Source organism: Choristoneura fumiferana, chromosome 30, assembly GCF_025370935.1.
Source record: "Choristoneura fumiferana chromosome 30, NRCan_CFum_1, whole genome shotgun sequence".
NCBI classification, from domain to species: domain Eukaryota; kingdom Metazoa; phylum Arthropoda; class Insecta; order Lepidoptera; family Tortricidae; genus Choristoneura; species Choristoneura fumiferana.
The window spans coordinates 3,441,493-3,464,840 of NC_133501.1; the positions used below are offsets into that span (position 1 = coordinate 3,441,493).

A 23,348-nucleotide genomic window follows, 5' to 3' on the forward strand; every position below is an offset into this window, starting at 1 on the left:
GCTGGACACCTGGAGTGAGCTGGGCATAGGCTACTTTTTATTCCAATATTCCCACGGGATAGGATCAATCGGTTAAATAGATAGATAGATTTATTTATTAGATATCATGTTGTTTATTGGTCTTACAGTTATCTTATTACTTACTTAGTTACCGTAATGCAATCTTATAGATACTTAATTAAATAGAGAAATGGCAGAAACTGCCAAAGCAGGAAAATACAGTAGTCTCGGAGCCGAATATGATTTTGTACCTTTTGGCGTCGAGACTCTTGGTCCGTGGGGACCTGGCGCTCTGAGTCTCTTCAAAGATCTATCAAAGAGAATCAGAGATACCACAGGAGACCGAAGAGCTGGCAGTTTCCTCGCTCAACGCATCAGTCTTGCGATCCAGCGAGGAAATGCTGCCAGCATCCATGGTACCATGCCGCAGGGTCCATTTTTAGATTTATTATAGTTTTAGTTTATTTAATTTTATTGTACCTAATATACCTTTTTTATAGTTAGACCTGTATTGTTCTGGAAATAAAATTAAATACAATAAATGTTAGTCTTGCAACAAACTATTATGTAAAGGAAAATAAACAAATAAATCATAAATCCTTTGTGTCGATACATGATCTTTGTACAGTTGATATGAAAAATAAATACTTACTTGTACTAATCTTATCCATATTAAACTTGTAATCGCTACTTCAAATCCGCTCTTTATTTATGATATGCAAACGATTATCAACTTTGGGGTGGTAAACCACATGTTTGGCTGATGGATGGTACCCACTGAAATCTCGGATTTTCAATTGAACAGCTAGATGCAATTTACGTGCGAAGCCGCGAGTAAACACAGTGTGTAAAGGAATACCGAATACCTACTTAGTAACATAAACACTCCTTAATAGGTGGTTGTTATATCCACAATAACAAGCTTTGAGGAAAAACAAACGTTGTTATCGTTTTAGAACTGGTTTTATCGATCCCATTCGGGTATATAAGCTAAGAATCTTACGGAGGCTGACACAACTATTTTCTAGTTAATCTTTGACAGACGTACCTAATCCAAGATGGCCGCTCTGAAGACTATGTTTGTGCTGGTGCTGATGGCCATCATTTTGGCCAGCGCCGTTGCTGTACGAGTTGGGCCGTGTGACCAGGTATTTTTCTACATACATCCCTACAATCACAGTGTCACGTCATGTATAATAAGTAGCACACAACACGTATAGCCAAGAGTGCGGGTTCGAATCCCGACCAGCGCACCCGTAAAACGCTTTCGTAACTGAAACACTAATAACCTGTAACTAACCTAACCAACAAAATGTTGGGAACCCCCGACATCGTCGCTTCAAAGTTCAAATATCTCAAAAACGGCTCTGTCTTAAAATTTATTGCCGTTTCCTATGATTAGATATAGTTTAGATTTTTAACCCCCGACGCAAAAAGAGGGGTGTTTTAAGTTTAACCGCTATGTGTGTCTGTGTGTCTGTATGTCTGTGTGTCTGTCTGTCTGTGGCACCGTAGCTCTTAAACGGGTGGACCGATTTGAATGCGTTTTTTTTTAAATTGAAAGCAGGTTTTTTAACGATGGTTCTTTGACATGACTTATCAAAATCGGTTTAGCCGTTTTTGAGATATTGAACTTGGAAGTGACAAAGTCAGGGGTTTGCCAACTTATTGTTGGTTATTTTATCATTCAACAAATTATATACCACTAATATTATTAATGTGAAAGCTTGTAAGTCTGTTTGTTTGTTTGTTACTTCATCACGTCTAAATCGGTTATTTAGATTAAATTCAATATACGAAAATTTGAGTCCTGGCGAAGGACATAGGATAATTTTTATTCTGGAAAATTGCAAAGTTCCGGCGGGATAGCAACAAACAAATTCTACAAATAGTGTACCTTCGTACATTTTTAAAAAAAAAGTTCAATATTTTTTTGCTGACTGTACCTAAATACCACGCCTAGAACAGACTCGTTTGTCGCGCGGTCCCTCCATGTAATGCCCAGTATGCTTCGAAGACAGCGCATATGGAATGAATTTAGTCGACGCTCCTGTTTTGAATATGTCGTCCAGGATTCAGCCCCGTACAGGAGTGTGCTCAAGACACACGCTTGGTAAACAAAGCATCTTCGTGTTTACCGTAAGATGCTTGTTTTCCCAAGCTCGTGCACAAAGCCTCCCGAACGTAGTGGCCGCCTTGCCGATGCGGGAGTCGATTTCTGCATCAAGTGAGAGATTGCTCGACACTTGCGAACCCAAATAGCAAAACCTGCTAACCACCTCCAATGGAGCATCGCCAAGCAAGATGGTTGGAGGTTGTGGGCAACCCTGCGCTAATACGACGGTCTTCTTAGCATTAATAGACATCGAGAAGAGATCACATGCTCTGGCAAACTTGTCCATTAGGCTCTGAAGCTGTGCTTGGTCGTGGGCGATGAAAGCAGCGAGTCTGTTCTAGGCGTGGCACAGCTTCCCAGCATTACGGCTACACTCAAACAGAGGCGGCTACGGTGGCTGGGACACGTGTACCGCATGGAGCAGACTCGTTTGCCTCGGCGGAGGAGAGGTCGCAGACGCAAAGAGGCCCGTTGGCCGACCTATGTTGCGTTTCAAAGATTCTGCCAAGCGCGACATGGTTGCATTTAAAATCCCTAGCAACCAATGGGAGGAGCTAGCTGAAGATCGTAGTAAGTGGCGGGGCCTTGTTCATAAAGGTCGAGCACTACATGATGACGACTGGTTTCACATGCTTAAGGAAAAGCGCACGAGGCGTCTCGAGCAGGCCATCAACCCCCGACCACCTGGGGGGAGTACACTTGTCGCGTGTGCGGCCGGGGGATCCTGTCCCGAATCGGCCTATTTAGTCACGAGCGCAAGTGTCGTCGCGATGCTACTTAGATCATCTGCAAAAGATGTCAAGGCCAATTATTATTATTACCTAAATACCTACTTTTTGCCCCTTGTTACCTAAAAACGCTTAAAAACACGTTCATTGTAAGTATATGACGACACCCTGTAATTTTTAGCTTTATTTTATTTTTAGTATTTGTTCTTATAGCGGCCACAGTAGGTAATACATAATCTGTGAAAATTTCAAGTGTCTGTTCTCAAGAGATAGAGTCCTGTGACAGACGGACGGACAGACAGCGGAGTCTCAGTATAAAAATCACCTATATTAATAAATGAAATTAATCCGGATAACTCACGTCTAAAATCGAGTTCAGCTCGACATGTTTCGGGCTCATTCGTAGCTCTTCTGCTCAGAGCAAACACGACTCGGCAAAAAAAACTTTGTAAAATCACCTTGCTAGAGATGATGACTTGATGACAATGTGACAAAGTTCTTTCTATTTCAAGGTCTGCTCCCGTACTAATCCTGAGAAGGATGAATGCTGCCGGGCCCACGGCTACCGCGGCCACTCCAGCTGTGGTGGAGGGCGGATGAACTGTTACTAGCGCTAGGCAACCCCCCCCTTTGGGAATGCCTAGGCGATTCAACGGAACCTGGATTACAATTGGCTGCAATTTGAACATTTTTGTAATGATTTTGTTTAATACGAGTAAATTAAGTTACTTTTATTTGTGTTTTTCTTTGTCCTAACCTTAGCTCAATTCAGTGGCACTATAATATATGGATAGGTATGGATTTTATTGTTTATATAATATTGTCTTCACTCTCTTAATCTGTTGTTACAGCTGTTTGAGGGTTGGAGACCTGGTGACCTGACATACAGGTTTCCCCTAGTTCAGGCAATAAACTGTATATCCTGTGGTGGAGTTAATAATAAACGAATTTAAAATAGTCTGAATAAAGGGCCACTTAAGTTTCAACGTTAAAATGAAATCTGAATACATATAATTGAAAGAAAATTATTTGTATTGTACCTACAGTTCTTTCATTGTAGCATGGCGCGGGTGACAGCTGTCAATATCACAAAACTAGAGAGTCCAAGTGTCGAAACTTGAGTCGAGAAAACTAATAATTTAAAAGTCATCATTAATCCGATTATTACGCTAATTTTGATGAGAATATTAGTGAAATTGTACGTTGGAATATTATTTGCCACTTAAGTACCTGGCCTGCTAAACGGAGTTTGCAAGAATATTCGTCACTTAACAATAAGTAAGTACCGATATAACTCGAGCTGTCGGTAGGCCTCCAACAAGATGGAGCGACGACCTGTTTAAGATCGCGGGATCGCGGTGGATGCGGAAAGCACAAGACCGGTCTGAGTGGAGAGCCTTGGGGGAGGCCTATGTCCAGCAGTGGACGTCTTTCGGCTGACATGATGATGATGACGATATAACTCAAGATCCATTAAGTCCAAATTCAGTCCCATCACTAAACGTTATGTTACATGCATATTACGTTTCTTCACTTAATTCTGCTTTGAATTAAATTAATCCTACTAATTATACATGTGAAAGTTTGTGAGTGAGTGAGTATGTTTTTCACGCTGAAACGGCTGGACGGATTTGGATGAAATTTGGCAAAATTTAGTTTATAACTTGGATTAATAAAACAAAGGATACTTTTTATACCGATATTCCCACGGGATAGGGATAAAATCTCGAAATAACAACCGATGGGCTTAGAGTCATGAAATTTGGTATGTAGGTATTTGGACGTCTGGAATAACACATAGGTGACTTTTTGACCCGATATTCCCACGGGATACCTAGGGATAAAATCTTGAAATAATAACCGCTAGCCATGAAATTTAGTATGTAGGTAGCTGGACCTCTGGAATAACACATAGGTTACTTTTTATCTCGATATTCCCACGGGATAGGGATAAAATCTCAAAAATAACAACCGCAGGGCTTAGAGTCATGAAATTTGGTATGTAGGTAGTTGGACGTCTGGAATAACACATAGGTACGCCACTTTTTATCCCGATATTCCCACGGGATAGTTTTGTAAGTAAGGGACCCCATACATCCCTGAATTATTATTATTATTTTGTATTTTTTTCTTTAATTGTATACTGTAGTTTTTAAGTATTTTATTTGTAATTATTTTATTTTGAAAACATGATTTTCTGCCAAGTTTCTTGCGGCGCATTCTTCTTGGCAATGATGGTCTTTCCGAAAGCGCTGGTAGTTTAAAAAATGACGTGTAAAAGTGCCCATTGCGGCCTATTTACTGAATAAATGATTTGAATTTGAATTTGGATAGGGAATAATTTTGAAATTTCAGCTGAGCACGGGTTTACTCGTAGAGTCTTGAATTTTGTACAGTAATTGACAACACAACTTCAATGAAGACCACGATATACATTTTGGAAATTCCCAGGGGAATTTTGTAAAATCCCGAAAATTTTAATTGCAACTACCGGACCGAATAGTTTAATAATAGCACATAGAAACTTCTACGGTTTACTGAAAATAACATATTTTAATACATTGCTATGTACATGTAACCTTTTTTTTGTTCTTCCATTCTTTGGTAAAACATAAATATTTTGCGGGTAGCCATATTTTAGAAATACGACTTGTATTCTACCCTGCCAACACTAAAGGACTAATTTTTCATAGTGAACTCTTGACAACTTAAGTCCTTTATTGTAAGTTAGGAGGGTAGAATTATAATTAAGACGGCATACATATATTTCCGATAATTATATTATATATTATAAGTAAAAGTAATAAGTATATAAGTATATATAAGTGTGGAAGTATGGATATGGATTTGTCGACAAAATATTACAGTTGAAACACCAATGCGCTGTAAAATTAAATTATTCTAAAAGTAATTGGTACACAAAAAGTATATATCAGGCGTTACTTTGCGTGTTATGTTCACGCTATCTTGAGAGCTTTTGATCCAGGTGCAGCCAAACTCCGGAGATATTCAAAATCGCTTTATTCACCGGACTGATATATGACAGAGCTTCAGTGACATGGCATATATTTAATGTGCTTAAAGCTACCCTCTCAGTACATACATCACATTGCGGAGGTCCATATCATTGAATTTTAATAATTTTATTGCTCACCCGCAACCTTATGATAGCACGCGTATCTTGCATAAACTTAGCTATCATAAGGTCACGGGTGAGCAAAAAAATTATTTTAGTTAATTAACATATAAAATACACAAAAATTACATACCAAAAAAACTAATAAGGGATTAATGACGTAACATAGTTACGATTAAGGACCTTCTCAATGGAAAAGTTATTGCGACTATGACGTTTACTGTGAAATGGTTCCATGGTGGCTCATGAACATGTAGCGACTCCTAGCGCCATCTTGTAAAACAACAATAGAAACTCCGACCATGTTCTACATCGCGCTATCGAAGTTTCTCAACGCGGTCGCATATATACAAGTTCCGACGCTCGTCCTTCGGACTTCGGTCCCCAGGCATAACACCTGCCTGGAGAGAGATCTCTCTATTGGAGCTCCCCCCCTCACAAACCCTTGACCGTACTACGTTGGTGTATTCAGTTAAATATGAGTTGCCCCGAATGACGAATTACTTGGTTAGTAGAACATGAAAGATTCCTTAACATTTTAAATTCAAATTTCAAAAACATTTTTTTGTGTAGAATACAGTAAAATAGTCTTAAAATAAGTTTAGCACATGAATTCGGCATTCAAGCAAGCGTACAAATATTTAGTTCTACGTCACTGAAATTTAGGTTGTAATTTTCGTCAATATTATTTTACCTGATAAAAGCCACATGTGTCCGTTTCTACAAAATAAATTTGAAATGCTCATATTTGTCAGAAATTTTCCATAAAACAATAACATAGTTGTAACAATGCAAACATTTGTGTAATTTTATTTACACATTATATTACCTTATGTTCTTATAGAGACTGTATCTACAGAAAAACTGTATTTTTTTTTCTGTAAAGTCAAGTTATTTTCATTCGTTTATTCATTCATTGAGACAGTGACCAACACTGACATCCCACTTAATAATTATAAATGCGAAAGTTTGTAACTCTGTTTGTTACCTTATCACTTCAAAGCCGCCGAACCGATTTAGATGAAATTTGGTATGCAGATAGCTTGAGTTCCGGGGAAGGACATAGAATAGTTTTGTACCGGAAAATGGCATAGTTCTCGCGGGATAGCAATAAACGAATTCTACGCGGACGGAGTCGCGGGCAACAGCTAGTGTACCATATTTGTCATCAAAACAACTTATTTTTTATCCGTCAAGGTCTTGTTTAAACAGTCTTGAAATTACTAAGTAAGAAAGGTATATAAAGGCGGTGGCACCAACTGCAGAAACACACTTCACCACCAACAGCGTTTGCAATTATGGCGCTTCTGAAAGCAATACTGGTCATTTGCCTTCTGGCCGTTCCACTGATCTGCTCAGCAGATACCAGAGTGCCGGCGTGCGACCAGATGTGTTCTCATGTACCTGAAGACAGGAATGCTTGTTGCCGAGACCACGGTTATGAGGGATATTATACATGTATTTGGAACCAGATGTTCTGCCAATAAGGTAATTTTAAACTCTAGCTGCTCATAAAGCTCGGAAATAAACGTTTTGAAATGGATTTATGGTGTTTTCTGTACAATTAATGGAACTCTTTCCCCTGTTTTACCATCTAAACATACTTTATTTTGCTTTGGACAGTAGAATTGTCTTATAAATAGTGCTAACGTGGAGTGACAAACATATCTAACAAGATATATTTAATTTACTTATATATCAGATGTTTTTTTTTATTCAACTGGATGGCAAACGAGCAAATGGGTCTCCTGATGGTAAGAGATCACCACCGCCCAGAAACATCTGCAATACCAACGCGTTGCCAACCTAGAGACCTAAGATGGGAAACCTCACGTGCCAGTAATTTCGATGGCTGTCTTACTCTCCACGCTAAAACACAACAGTGCAAGCACTGCTGCTTCACGGCAGGATTAGCGAGCAAGATGGTGGTAGCAATCCGGGCGGACCTTGCACAAGGTCCTACCACCTGCTTATGTTTCTTCACTTTCTTAACTTCTTTTTATCTTGCCACTCTCGAATGTAGGTATTTTGGTACTAACTACAGCCTAACATACAGTCGAGTGCAAAAACATGGACTTCTTTTTTTAACCGACTTCAAGACATGGAAGAGGTTATCTATTCGGTTGTATTTTTTATGTTTGTTACCTCAGAACTCCGTCATTTATGAACCAATTTAAAAAACATTTTTTTCGTTCGATCAGGAATGCCTTCAGTTAGGTCCCATAAGCACCAAATCAGGATGTTATGATTGGATCCTAAAGAAATTGAGGGAAATCTTCAAATATTGTATATAGGCACACCTATGGTAATTTGGATATATTTGATAGTAAGTATCTTGTGCATTTGCTCTTTTCATTTGGTGAAGTGGAACTGATGATGAAGACCACATTTGACCAACGGAGCTACTACTCAATTCCAAGTACTTCACGGGTTGAATTTCAATTACTTTAACACAGTTGCTAAGCAATTTATGCTCGTCGTAATGCATTATGGTGAGATGGAATGGGTGGTGAAGCACCGGCCTCCTCAGTAATAAACGTCTCTGCATTGTTCTACTAATTTTTCATCTCTCCTGTTCGGAAAGTTTAATTTTCATGGATAGAGAGCCGGGTGGAAAATTGCGTTTTCATCTCTAGTGTGGAAAGTATTTAAAAAAAAAAATTACGATTAGCCAGGGAGTCGAGTTACGTCAATGACACTTTTTTTTTCACGTTTCGGCCTGGCCATCTAGATACACGTCGTGACCAAGGAGCTTATATACCTACAACACTGGAGGTTGAACGCCGAACATCCATTTGAAACAAGAAATTTGACTTTTACTATGTCACAAATAATATTCCGTCTCTTTCTTTAGTTAGGTTAAGAAAAATGTGAAAGAAAGAGATGGAATATATAAATAAATAACAAACAAACTTCTTCGTTCGGCGTTCAACCTCCAGTAGTTTGTATTATAAGCTCCTTGGTCGTGGCGTGACCAACTCGATTTTTTTTTATAGTCGGACGTGGCAAGTGGCCAGTGCGAAAAGGTTGGAGATTGGATATCAGTAAATTTAATTTATTATTATTCTCTTCTTTTTTGTAGTATTTTACTTTCCTCACAGTCGAAATGAAAAGAAGAGTGTCTAACTCCGGTGAAATTACCCATTTCCCCTTGAACTATTGGCGCACCCTTGGTTATCAATCTACTATTAAATACATTGCAAGTTAACATAAAGCTTTTAAAAAGAAAATAAAAAGCTTTAAACAAATAGGGGCCAAGTAAGTTATAAGCTATTATTTAAAAAATGGCTTTATTAATAATAGCATTGACCAAATATTATATTTGGTCTATGATAATTTTACCGTTGAAATTCAAGTGGCTTTTTCTTTTGACTATTCTATTAGTTGCCGCTGTCTTGAGTTAATGTTAGGATAAAAAAAAACACATTAAAAGTAACTTAATTTATTATACACAAGCATGGAAAAAAAGGTCAAATCGTAGCCACTCGTACTCCAGGTTCCGTCCCGCCTAGGCATTCCCAAAGGGGGGATTGCCTACCGCTAGTAGCAGTACATCCGTCCCCCATTACAGCTGGAGTGGCCGCGGTAGCCATGGGCCCGGCAGCACTCATCCTTCTCAGGGTTAGAACGGGAGCAAACCTTGAAACAGAAGGAACTTTGTCACACTGTCATCATTTCTAGCAAGGGGATATCCATTAATTACGTTAGGCGTTTAAAGGGGGGGGGGAGGAGTTGAAATACCACGTAATTTGACCCTCAAGAAACATATGAACATTTTGAGAAAAGTGGGTTAAATATTATATTTCTCCACTGATATATAACTAAATCTATATCTATATATATATTTATATATCTATCTATATATATAAAAGAAGAAACTGACTGACTGACTGACTGACTGACTTATAGATGCGCACAGCCCAAACCACTGGGGCTAGAAACTTGAAATTTGGAATATATGTTCCTTAATAGATGTAGACGCGCACTAAGAAAGGATTTTACGAAGTTCCCACGGGATAGGGAAATATCTAAACTTTTTTCGCTTCTTTGTTTGTAATAAGCCGATTTTAAAAAATATTTCACCGTTAGTAAGCTACACTATCCTTCATTGACATAGGTTACTTTTTATCCGGGATAATGCAAAATTCCCGCGGGATAGAAATAAATTAATTCAATTACGAAGCGCGAAAACGACCAGAAAAATAGCTCATTCTTTGATTTTTAAAATGGAGGAATGTCAATACTCAGAGTACTAAGATTTTTTTGGGATATTTCTTACATAAGAAATTATAAATATAAGTTTATTTTCATGTAGGGTTGCTGTTTACGTTTTGGGCAGTAAAATCCAAATTATTGTGAATGTAAGTACCGCTCTCGTGCAGTTCTTTGATTAAATTGCGTCTTATTACGAAGCTGATTTAAAAAATTCTTACATATTATGTGATATGACTATCCCCAAATGACAAAGGCTACTTTTTCTTCGGGAAATTACAAAATTCCCATGGGATAGAAAAAACTGAATGCAACTTCGGGTATGATTTGAAAAATTCTTACATCAATAGAAAGCTACAGTACCTATTCCTGATTGACATAGGATACGTTTTTCCGGGAAAATGATAAATTCCCGCGGGATAGAAATAAGTAAATTCAACTTTGGCACTGCTTTTAAAAATTCTTTCATATGATATGACTATCCTCGATTGACATAGGCCACTTTTTTTCGGAAAATCCAAAATTCCCATGGGATAGAAAAAACTGAATTCAACTTCATAGCTGATTTTAAAAATTCTTCCACTAATATAAAGCTACACTATTGCTGATTGGTATAGATTACTTTTCTTTGAGAAAATGCAAAATTCCCGCAGGATAGGTACATAGAAGTAAGTAAGACAATCCAAATTCGGAGCCGCTTTTAAAAAATCTTTCACTAATAGTAATCTGCAGTATCTCTGATTGACATAGGCTGCTTTTCTACAGAAGAATGCAAAATTCCCGCAAGATCGAAATACTTAAGTAAATTCATCATTGGGGTTGATTTAAAAATATATTTTACCAATTGGGAGCTACATTGTCCCTGATTGGCATACGCTACTTTTCTCCGGGAAAACGTAAAACTCCCGCGGGATAGCAAAAAGTGAATTCAACTTCAGGGTTGATTTATTTATAATTGTATACCTAACTCTACCTGAACAGTACCATGACTGGCTGACTGACAGACAACGCATAGCCAAAACTATTGGTGCTAGAGACTTGAAATTGGCATAAATGGACCTAAAGTAATAGAGAGGTGCACTTGGGAAAGATTTTTAGAATCCCATGGAATAGGAAATTATCTCAACTTTGTTTGTTTCTTTGTTTGTTGGGGGTAATCTCTGAAACTACTGAGCTGATTTAAATAATTCTATTACCAATAGAAAGCTACAATATCCCTGATGGACAGACTTCTTTTTTTTATGCAAAATTTCCGCATAATAAAAATAAGTGAATTTAATTTCGGGGCAGATTTTCCAAATTCTTTTAATAATAGAAAGCTACAATATGTCTCTCATCGACAATTAAGAATATTAAAATAGGTCATAACAGTAATTCATGTTCCCGCGGGGACTTTACAATTTCTTGAGATACAATCCTATATCCTATATTGTGTAGGAATTCGCCGGTAAAAGAAACGCGTAGTACTTTAACGTCTTTAACGTTTCAGCGAAACAGGGTTTCAGAGTTGGTACCAATAATGAATGATTAATTACGTGTAGGTTGATTTTTGAATTTCAAAATGTGCACCATCTGTCTAAAACAACGTCTTACTGTATTTATATTTCCATGAAATCCTCCAAAAAATCAATCAAAACATGAAAAAAAGGATCGCAGAAAGTAAATGTATGTTGATTGTTACCCCAAATTTAACGCGAGCGAAGCCGCGGGCAAAAGCTAGTCATAGATATATAATTGTTCGATTTTCTCACAGAAAATATCAGATAATCAAAGTAAATTGATCTGTAAATAAATTAATAGTAATGATTTATTTGTCTGTAAATTAAAAACACAAATTAATTTTCTTTATATTGAAAATATGCGGTTTGAAAAATCTTACGTGACATAATTAGGAGGGGTTCGAGCAAAAACGAGGGGAGTGGGGGTCGAAAATCGCCAAAATTGCCTAACGTGTTAAATGGATGCCCCCCTGTTTAGGCTGCGGTTCCACCCAGGGTCGTCGTAAACCATGCGGGGGAACTGGGGCACACAAAGGTGCTCTTTTGGCAATTAAAAAAAGTGAATATAAAAAAAACCCTTTTGTTTAGGGTTCCGTACCTCAAATGGAATCAGGATCACTTTTTGTCCGTCTGTCTGTCTGTCTGTCTGTCAAGACCCTTTTTCTCAGGAACGCGTGGAGGTATCAAACTGAAATTTATATCAAATACTGAGGTCTACTGTCCCTTGGAGCTGTGAAAAAATCAAACTTCTAAGCCAACGCAATCAAAAGATGCAGCCGTTTATGCTGCAAATTTCCGCAAATTTTCGAACCTCGCAAGGGAATCAAAACATACAGGGTACTTCCCGTGAACTCAGAATCTTGAAATTTGGTATGAAGGTAGCTAGCTTATACTAGTATAACACAACCAACTAGAAAAGTATGAAAATCTTGTTTTTTTATGTTTGTCTGTAAATATCAATGTCCAATATAATCTGACCCCACTTTGCGCACATTTTGCTTAAGAGTAGTGCTCTGCATACACTGGATGTATTAAATCACTCGATAAAAGCGAGAAATATCTTCAAGACACGATTCCCGTTTACTTACATACCTATAATTGTGAACGGAACCCTCGGTGCGCGAGTCCGACTCGCACTTTCCCGGTTTTTTTAGTATATATCGGCCTGTCGGGGGCTTCAGGGGGGGCCCTGGGCACGGGCCCGTCTGCCCTTATGGTAAAGACGGTATTGTTTCCACCAGAGATGTGCGAGTATGCGTTACGAGGATTGTTTGTCATTGAGCAATAGAAAGCTTCATTTACCTATCCCCGCTAGGCTGAGCTGTAGAGGTGGACATTATTTAACGTCACCAGTTACAGTAACCAGTGACGTGACGAGTCCCCGAATCAGGTTTCACGTCAAGCGACAGTGGTGATTTTTGCAACGAGCTTCTATTGCGGTGATGCGAGTTTCGTTTCAACGTCATAGACGTCAAGAACGGAACGAAACGAATGGCATGGTTTCACGTTTCACTCAAGCGTTAAGTGGTGATTTTTATAACGAGTTAGGTACTTTTTTTTGTGGTGATGCGATTTTCGTTTCAGCGTTATGGACGTAACGAACGGAACTAATGGCATGGAATGGAACTGAGTAAAAACTATAGCCGCTTACCCTTACTGCTGTAAGTTTGGTTAGCTAGCGCCTTATATGATGAATAATTTTTGTCATTTATTTGACATCTCTTGGATGAGTAAACATAATATTAATGTGCTGTTAATTTGTATTGTATCGCATACATTGAAAATTACATTTAATCTGTACCTATGAAAAAAAAATATGAGTATGAGTATGAGTAGAATCGAACCTTGGATTTAAAGCGTCATGGACAGAGCCTTCTTGTATATACGTCCCACTGCTGGGCAGAGGGCTTGGGCCGTAGTTCCCACGCGGGCCCAGTGCGGATCGGGAACTTTACACACACCATTAAATTGCTTCGCCGACGTTTTCCTTCACCGTAAAGCTCGTGGTAAATATCGAAATTCAAAAACTCTGAAAAGCATGAGCTAGAACCCACGACCCTCTTGAGAGGCAATAGGTCAAACCATCTAGGCCACCACGGCTTTTTTTATGTACCTATTTATGTTAGTATGCAAAAGCGTTTACCTTTACTTGCCCGAATTTCATTTGCCCGAATTTCACTTGCCATACCATTTGCCATAAAATATAAAATATATATAACCGTGCTGTTTTCAGGATTTTTTTAAATGTCATCATATACAATGGAGTAGGTTAGGTTAGTTTAATATGAACTCTGAAGAAATTACTATTTCAGAAATAAATTACTTTATGGCAAATGAAAATTCTAGAAAATGATACATTAGGGCATATGAAATTCGAGCAAACGATGGAGAACCATGCAAAAGTACCTGGTCACACGGTCCGACTCGAGCAGCAAAGGCGCTGGCCAAAATGATGGCCATCAGCACCAGCACAAACATAGTCTTCAGAGCGGCCATCTTGGATTACGTCTGTCAAAGATGAATTAGAAAATAGTTGTGTCCAGCCACCGCAAGATTCTTAGCTTATATACGCGAAAGGGCTCGGTAAAACCCAGTTCTAAAATGATAACGGCGTTTATTTTTCCTGAATCATTGTTATTGTTGATATAACATGTACCTAATATTATGGAAGATTTCTGTTAGTAAGTATTCGGTATTAATTTATTTAACACTAGTAATCTCTCGCGGCTTTTAACGGGATTTCACTTAACAAGAACCTTGCCAAAATGACTCTTTTCACTCTTCATGACCCAGCGGTTGATATTTCGTTTTTAACCCCCGACGCAAAAAGAGGGGTGTGTATTTTTTATCAAAGTCAAAGTCAAAGTGATTTATTTGTAAACATAATGTATAACTGATTACAAAATTTGGCATGCAACATTATGTTTTGCCGATAGGCGTACAATAATCAAAGATGAAATTAAAATTAAAACTAGGATTAAAATAAAATAATATTATATAGGTACCTATACAAAAAAGAAATAATTAAAATATAAAAAAAGAGATTTTAAGTACTTATGTCAACGCTAATAAAAACTAATTATTTAATTTAAATTATCTGTAAAAAAATCTGAAATTGAATAATAGTATTTAGAAATTTAAAAAAATAAGAAATTATGGGCAATAAATGATTATTATTATTATTATTATAAGTTTGGCCAGCTCTTGCCAATCTGACTGGAATCGGTCCAGGTCGTCCCGCCATCTCCTAGGTCTGCCTCTGCTCCGGTGACCGTCGCATGGAACCCAATCGGTGATTACTTTAGGTTTTTTTTCGGTTAGTAGAGACGAGTGGAATAAGAAAGAAGAGGCTTTTGCCCTGCAGTGGGACACATTATAAGCTATTAAGAAAAATATAAGTGAACCTACTATGAAATAATAAAAACGCATTCAAATCGGTCCACCCGTTTAAGAGCTACGATGCCACAGACAGACACATAGACAGACCTTCTTCTAGGCTCCCATTTATTCACCACATATCCGGTACACTTCAGTACCTCCTGAACATGTCTCAACTCGTCCTCAACAAATTCAGAGTCACAGAAATCAAATGCCCTATTTTGCAAAGAGCTCGCAACGGATGAGATGTCTGGGATGGTGGTGAGACGATGCGTTCGCATCCACGCATCCACGGTATATGTCAAAGAACCATCCCCTCTTGCCATTTCCTTTACATCAAGGAAAGCTAATGTATGCCCCTCTTCCAACTCATAAGTAAAAGTACCTAAACTTTATATGAATGGAATTGAGATATGCCAGAAACTGTTCCACTTGAGGTTTCCCACCTTTCATAACGCACAAAACATCATCGACGTACCGTTTCTACAATCTTACATTCCACGCTTGTAGATCTATTAAAGTCTCAAAATGTGCCATCCAGATATTGGCTATCACCGATGCCACGCGACTATCCATAACAAAGCCATCAATCTGTAGATAGTGATATCCATCATTCTGTAGCTAGGACTCTAACATAATCAAATAATAATAATAACAATAATAGTAATATCATTCTCATGTAACTTCCCCCGAATTATCTCATAGCATTCTTTAAGAGAAACATTGGTGAAAAGTGACGCCGCACTCACCATAACGTCTTCCGGTTCCATCTTAATGCTGCTGAGAATTTCTAAAAATGGCGAGAATCTTTAACCTAAGATGACGTTTTCCCCCACAAGCGGCCACCACATCGATGCTACGTGTTTCGCAAGGTCGTAAGTAGGAGAAGCAATTTGACTTACGATAGGTCTTAAAGACACGCCCGTCTTGTGCACTTTCGGCAACCCATAAACCCATATAACTTCGGCGGCGGCTGCACGGTCTTCGGCTTGTAAAGGCGCTCAAAATCATCACCGTCAAACAGATCTTTGTAGACTGACAACAGTCCTTATACGGCGCATAATTCTGGTCGTAGGGTTATACGACATTGGCTTATAGACCTGATCGTCATCCAACAAGTTCCTTATTTTACTCTCGTAATCATTAGAGTTCATCACCACAGTGGTATTACCCTTAGCCACTTTAAGTACAAAAACCTCCTGGTTCTTCCTAATAATCCATAAAGCCAAACGATCTTCCGCAGTGACATTGTTTTTCGGTAAACTGGCCCTTTTTACTCACAGTCACTTTATTGCGCATTATCGCTTCTTCCACGCTACTAATTACGGTTCTATAAGGAATTCGTTTCGGTGTCAAAGCATAATTCAACCCCTTCGCCTCTAGATATCTACTCTTTTGTAAATAATCTCTAAAATTTAACTTTAACTTGTAATGTTTTCTCTACTAACCTGCGCAATGCAACTTTAACCTGTATCTCCAAAACTTCAACACGCCAAAATTTCTATATTTTTATGAATTTTGCGGTGCCTTTTACAAATATGCCCCAATTGTAATATTTAAAAAATATTTTTCATACTTAGTTGGTAAAACTGGCCCATTTTTTTTTTACAAAAAACTTTGACCTGCTGGTGCCACTATTTTTGGAATTACCCTATTATAATTAGGGCATTTTTTTTTTAAATCCCGTTGGTTCCTTCATACGAGTATTTTGTAAGTGTTAATAGTTTATTATCTTATGCATGTGAAGAAATCACAAAAAATAATTGTTTGGCAGCTTTTCATGGCAAATTTTAAATTTGGTTTAGGACAGCTGTTTTTATGGGATCCCCTTCAATCGCATAATTGATTTGGCATAACAGTACTGTCGCATAGTAATATTTTGGCCTACTACTTTTTTGGCATTAATATGCCAATATTAGAATAATTTCAGTTGGACTGATTTGTATTAGACTAATACACATTAGACATTAGTATTATTATTTGGTCTATTGATTATTTGTTATAAATGAACAACAAAATATTAGGTTAGGTTAGGCAAGTATGTTATCCTGGTACGTAGCGCCCAAGCAACGCAGAAATAGGAGGTTCGCGGCGGACCTCCGCCGACCTCGCCTTAGTTCCTACATATATTAATACAAAACTAACCTTTTCTCGTAGTGCATCTGGCTCGTGATTGTGATTATGCACTTTGTAATGGTGCAAATTTATTATTATGACTTTTTACATTTATGCTATTTGACTTTAGTCTTCATGAATATGATGCTTTCTGTATTTATGCGTAATGATGAGTATGCACATTGCTAATTCGGCTAAGAGCAATTATTACAAGTAATTGTATGCCATCCAATAGAGAACCATTTTTATACTCAAATAACTATTGAGTTATAATTTATTAAAATGGTAGGGCTATAATGAAATTATAATATTTATTAGTGGGATTTCTTGTTAGAGCGGCAATGTATAAACTTCTGCTCTTTTACGGTTATCCAGGCAGACAGACAGCGTAGTGACAGTAAATAGGGTCCCGTTAATGAATCTTAGGGTACAGAATCCTAAATAAAAGTTATTGGTAAACATTTCATTTTAATACAAGCTTTATTTGCTGACTGTACATTTTGTCGACATACCAAATTTCAAGTCGATGCCATTAACAGTTGAAGAGTTCCGTCCTGCGGAGACGATCCTAGCCGGACTACCAGGATGCCACTACCGGATTATTGTATCGTCATGCGACTTACATCAGTATGCCAAATTTCAAGTCAATCTGACTACTGGAAGTTGCTCGAGTTTACTTGCAAGATTTGACTACACAGACAGACAAAGGGACAGGTGAAACTAAATAAAAGCTAAGCTTGTACTTAATGACTAACTCGTTTACGCATATTACCTATGTAGGTTTAGATTAGACACAAAGAGCCCATTACTAATTTCCTTTAGTGGTTTTCCCGCGTGGAAAAACACTGGCCGTGGTAAGATACGGATGGAGTGCATAATCTATTTTTTTTCGAGAAAAATCGGAGTTCAGTCTAAATACGACGGCACTCGAAGTGACAATCAACTATTGTACGAAATGAGCGATATGTATTTTTAACCCCCGACGCAAAAAGAGGGGTGTTATAAGTTCGTGTGTTGTGTGTCTCTGTGTCTATTTGGGCACCGTAGCTCTTAAACGAGTAGAGCGATTCGGTTTTCTAGCGATGTTTCTTAGATGTTAAAAATAAAGTTGTGTTAAATACTTGTGATGTATAGATATCATTTAATAATATTGTGAAATTTAATAATCTGTTTAAAAAAATATATACCTCGTTGAGTTTCTTGCTGGATTCTTACTCAACAGAGGTTTTTCCGAACCGGTGGTCGAAATAACCGCACCTATACTCCATTTATTTTTAGCATTTGAAACTTAAGGGTAAAATTTGCACACGTTTTTAAATAAAACAACGAAATTATTTAAAATTGTGTTAACTTCTATAATATATAAGTACCGCTAATGAATGTAGGTACCATCAGCCAAATATGTGGTCTACCACCCTAAAGTTGGAAATCGTTTGCATGCCATAAAACAATAATGCCAATAGACGTGTCTGTCAACTTGAAAGTTCGACTTTAGCGACATACTAATTTGATAGGAACTTGTTTAAAAATTGGTAGACCACTTATTTGGCTGATGGCGAAATACCAAGAAACGTGTGTTACAATTTGACCGTTAATTCAAACCTTAAATTAAACGGAGTATAAAAACAAAGTTAATCTATTAAAGTGTGCCTGATTATTTTTCGGGTTCCATTCCTAAAGGAAAACTTTTATATTTAATCTTTTTTTTCTCTACTTTTAAAAAAGTAGGTACATCCTACTTATATTTTAAATGCGAGTTTGTGTGTGTGTATGTTTGTTACTCCTTCATGCTAAAACGGCTGGACGGATTTAGATGAAATTTGGTATGTAGATAGCTGCACATTTGGAATAACACATAGGGCTATTTTTATCTCGATATTCCCACGGGATAGGGATAAAATTTCGAAATAACAACTGTTGGGCTTAGACTCATGAAATTTGGGGTGGTTGTTTTTAATACGTCAATGTAAAACACGATGTAATTTTCGGGAATTCCCACGGGAATTTATGAATATTCCGGAATTTATAGTCGACTGCTGTATCTAATGATTTACGCGTGCGAAGCCGCGGGTAAACTCTAGTTACTTACTATATATTTAGTCACTAGTTAGTTACTATATATTTTTGATAGTTACAAAGGCTGCATTGTTGCTAATAGGTATAGTAACAATGCGTAGCCTTACTTGGCTCTAAAATTATCTTTTAAGGCCTCTACCCATTAAAATGTATCATACCATGACCGTATCAAGAACGTATCAGACACGGAATGTAACGCGACACGGACTACAACATGTCAATGGTGTGTCATACCCATGAGAAGTGTATCGGGACCGGTTTTGGCGCTCCGTGCATGGCACGTAGAACTAGGGCATATAGAGCTAGAGCTAGGGCATATAGAGCTAGAGCTAGGGCATATAGAGCTAGCGCCAAGGGAAGTTGCGTATGCAAAATTAGGGGACCGCATTCTGTGAATAGTTTTGAACTCGGATAAGCTTGCAGATTATGATTCTGAATGTTGCCAGGAAAACCGGTGGTCTTTTTTTTAATACCCTGGACTGGACTGAACCCTGGTGAATGGACTGAAAAAAAATGCTTTTGGAACATTTTAATAACAAATTTCGTGATAACATCCATTTTTTACAAGCTTTTTACATATAACGAATACCGAGTCAGTTGATAACTTTTATTTTTAATAATAAGAAAAAAAGTACTTCGATATTTTTTTTTATTTTTAATAAGAGCTTTTTTGCTGACTGTAATTTTTGTTGATTGTACTTTCATCGTCATCGAAACTACATTTCCGTACCAAATTTCAAGTCGATGCCATTAGCTGTTGAAGTGTCCTTCAGAGACAACCCTGACTGGTCCACCATCCGATGTCACTATCCGATTATTGTATTTACATAAGTATGCCAAATTTCAAGTCAATCCAGCCACTGGAAGTGGGTCAAATTCAACTTGCAAGATTTGACTGAATTTGACACGCACATTGTACCTACATACAGACATACATACATACATTGCAAGTTAAATGAAAGCTTGTAAAAATGGGATATTGCCAGGAAAATAATTATTAAAATGGTTTCAAAAGCATTTTCTCAGTCCATTCACATGATGGTATAAAAGGTATAAAAAAATGGACCACCGACCTCCTGGCAACATTCAGAATCATAATTTGCAAGATTTTCTGAGTTCAAAACTATTCACAGACGGCGGGCCACTAATTTTGATAGATAGATAAATTATTTATTACTGCAAAACACACAATCAAAATTCCAGAAATTAAAAAAAAGAACAGTTTTGAATTGATTGTGTGCGCTGCAATAGTGCAAAACAGCCATGGCTCAGTGGTCAACATTGCTCATAGGAGCAAAACACTGATATTCTGCCACAACCCAGAGGACCGAGAACAAAAATTATCACCTTAAGTATAAATGTACAACAAAAAACAAAACGAAACAAACAGTGCCAAGCAAAATGAATACATAATCAAATACCAGTTTTGTACCTGCCTACCAACAACGAAATAGTTATTTGTGCAACAAGAGAGCAAAGTTGTTTTTTGTTGCGAGTGTTGATTTTGAATCCCGAGTAAGCGAAGGATTCTATAATTGAATCACGAGCGTTAGCGAGTGATTCTAGATTAGAATCCTGAGATCAGCAAGGGATTGAAATACACGAGATGCAAAAAAACTTTGGTCTCGTGTGACACATACAATTTTTCACCTCAGCAGCGAGAACATAATTTAAATGTAACATAAGAATAAAACCACATATACCTACATGTTTACAAAACAAACACATTTTTTAAAATAGAATCCGATTATTATCAAATATAATAATTACATTTAAAACCATAAAAAGAGTCCAGTAGCTACAATACAAATCGCATACTCATAACATGCAATCTTAACTTCTTGTACTAATGTCACACTAATTTTTTATACTGCAAAAAGCCTTATCTCGGGGTAATTGAAAAGGTTGAACAATTAAACCTTTAAATATGATTTTTTTTAAGATTTCTATTACATAAACATAAATAGATTTGTTCAAAATCATTCAATTTAACAAATAATAATTATACTGTAGAGGCAGTATACGGAATTCTTTTATAAAAAAAAAAACAAGAGACGCGGCTTTCGTGCAACGAGGTTGCATACTGTATTAAAAGATCGGGAAAATTTACATTTTGGAAATATTTCGATAGATTTTTAATACCAAAAATTTAATTTAAGTTTGTAATCGACAAATTTGATCCTATCTCTTGCTTTTTTCGAGTTGAAGTGAAATGACAGATCAAAGTAAAGTTTAAATATTTGGATTTCAGTGAGTAGACCCAACACTGTACTCAGCATTTAAAAAAAAAAAAAAAAAGTTACTTTGTCTCACGGAGTGAGCAAAATGCGATTTTGCTTACTGATTTTTCATAGCAAAACCTGCCTGTTTGAGGTGCTGATGTGAAAAATATTTTTCATTTCTCATCGTAAAGTTCGTACTTAAGCTGGATCTAGGCGACATAAAATGACTTTTTATGCTCTAGTGCATAAAGTAAAATCTTCGTTTAAGGATCAAGGTTCGTTCGTTCGAAAAAGTTTCTACATATTTTTTAAATAATTATTAATTTATATAACAATAAAAAAAACAATCAAAATAAATCAATAAAACTAAAAATATACAATGATATACAGTAATTCATCCCACTTTCCACTTAATATAATAAATGCGAAATTTCGTGTTTGTTTATTTGTTCGTTACTAAGTTTGAGTCCCGTAGCCTATAATCACTCTCTGGCCCATAAACTATATCCATGTCAAAAAAAGACGGACAAACGTACAAACACACACACTTTCGCATTTTGCTGTATATGTGTGTCTTCTGTGTTATAGTGAATAAATGTCTTCTTTCTTTCCTTCATTTATAATATTAGTATGGATAGGTAGAGTCTCGATGATGATTCACGATGACGCGTGCCGTGTTTCTTATTACAATGTCATTAATGTCTAATTTTGTCAAAATCACGCGTCTTCGTGAAAAGCACTAATAGCTATAGCTGAAATTTGCACACGATGTCCTCATACAAGAAACGCATTATTTTTAATTTTATTTACAATATTTAAAAAATATTTTCCCTGAAATTGACTCACGCTTGAGCGGTTTTTATTACTTGTTGATCACAGACAGTATTACCTTCTGTTATCATTCCGAGTATGAGGATTGTATGTTTGACCTACAGAGATAAACCGAAAACGAAAAAAACCGGACAAGAGCGTGTCGGACACGCCCGGAATAGGGTTCCGTAGCCATTACGAAAAAAATAAGTAATATTTTTCTAAGGATTTCGTATTTTGTACGGAATATTCCAAGTTTAGGTATATTTTATACCTTAGGCTGCTATTTACTCTCAAACTTATTACAAGCATTATAATAAATAAATAATCTTTTGCCATCCCGTCGAATTAAAAAAAACTGCAATAATTCTCAAGAAAATTTAACCGACGTAGTTTTCCTTGTAAGTTTGATATACTTATTACCATCCTGATTTTTTTCAAATTTGTCCACCCACCGGTTTAGATTTTAGAAGGGGGGGATCGATTTTAATGAAAATTTGCACTTTAAAGTTGAATATTTTGCAAACAAAACACTGAATGGAAAAATCGTTTTAGTAACCCCCTATTGTTTTTTAAAACACCTATCCAACGATACCCCACACTACAAGGTTGGATGAAAAAAAAAATACCCCCACTTTACGTCTATGGGAGGTACTCTAAAAAAAAATTAAAAAATATATATATTGTACCATTTTGTCGGCATAGTTTACATATATATATTCGTGAAGAATTACAGCTTTCTATTATTGATAGTCTCTGAACAAAGCCGCGGACGGACAGACAGACAGACGTGGCGAAAATATAAGTGATCCGTTTTTGCCATTTTGGCTACGGAACCCTAAAAACTGGCCGAGGGCGTATCGGACACGCTCAGGATAGTGTTTCGTAGCTGTCAAAATCGTACAATGCGTATTAAAAATATTTTTTACAGAATTTTCCTACAAGTAGTTATATTCCATTCGTCATCTTCCGTCCCTGTTTGGTATAGTAAACCCTTGCAAAAAATATTAAGAGACGAACGTAAATATCACAAACTGTGGAAACTGTACGGTAATC

The 23,348-nt window shown here is 37.0% G+C and overlaps 2 protein-coding genes and 1 long non-coding RNA gene across 3 annotated transcripts; 1 reads left to right on the forward strand and 2 right to left on the reverse strand.

The window, feature by feature from the left end:
• Nucleotides 1-1,006: 1,006 nt before the first annotated feature.
• On the forward strand, nucleotides 1,007-3,578 carry LOC141444681 (spodomicin-like). Its single transcript, XM_074110264.1, has 2 exons — nucleotides 1,007-1,148; nucleotides 3,357-3,578. The coding sequence occupies exons 1-2, from the start codon at nucleotides 1,059-1,061 to the stop codon at nucleotides 3,453-3,455; spliced, it is 189 nt and encodes a 62-aa protein (XP_073966365.1). The 5' UTR covers nucleotides 1,007-1,058; the 3' UTR covers nucleotides 3,456-3,578.
• On the reverse strand, nucleotides 1,056-3,350 carry LOC141444682 (uncharacterized). Its single transcript, XR_012453201.1, has 2 exons — nucleotides 2,938-3,350; nucleotides 1,056-1,946 (listed from the first exon to the last, which is right to left on the reverse strand). It is a non-coding gene; the product is annotated as an uncharacterized lncRNA (long non-coding RNA).
• Nucleotides 3,579-9,406: 5,828 nt separating the features above from the next.
• LOC141444576 (spodomicin-like) lies at nucleotides 9,407-14,241 on the reverse strand. Its single transcript, XM_074110142.1, has 2 exons — nucleotides 14,098-14,241; nucleotides 9,407-9,619 (listed from the first exon to the last, which is right to left on the reverse strand). The coding sequence occupies exons 1-2, from the start codon at nucleotides 14,185-14,187 to the stop codon at nucleotides 9,521-9,523; spliced, it is 189 nt and encodes a 62-aa protein (XP_073966243.1). The 5' UTR covers nucleotides 14,188-14,241; the 3' UTR covers nucleotides 9,407-9,520.
• Between the last annotated feature and the right edge of the window lie 9,107 nt (nucleotides 14,242-23,348).

What these genes read in the sequence shown, in the direction of transcription:
- LOC141444681 (XM_074110264.1), top strand. Translation starts at nt 1,059, where the DNA reads ATGGCCGCTCTGAAGACTATGTTTGTGCTGGTGCTGATGGCCATCATT. An exon ending in GAGTTGGGCCGTGTGACCAG is followed by an intron (nt 1,149 to 3,356) that starts GTATTTTTCTAC and finishes TTCTATTTCAAG; the next exon opens with GTCTGCTCCCGTACTAATCC.
- LOC141444576 (XM_074110142.1), bottom strand. Translation starts at nt 14,187, where the DNA reads ATGGCCGCTCTGAAGACTATGTTTGTGCTGGTGCTGATGGCCATCATT. An exon ending in GAGTCGGACCGTGTGACCAG is followed by an intron (nt 9,620 to 14,097) that starts GTACTTTTGCAT and finishes TTCTGTTTCAAG; the next exon opens with GTTTGCTCCCGTTCTAACCC.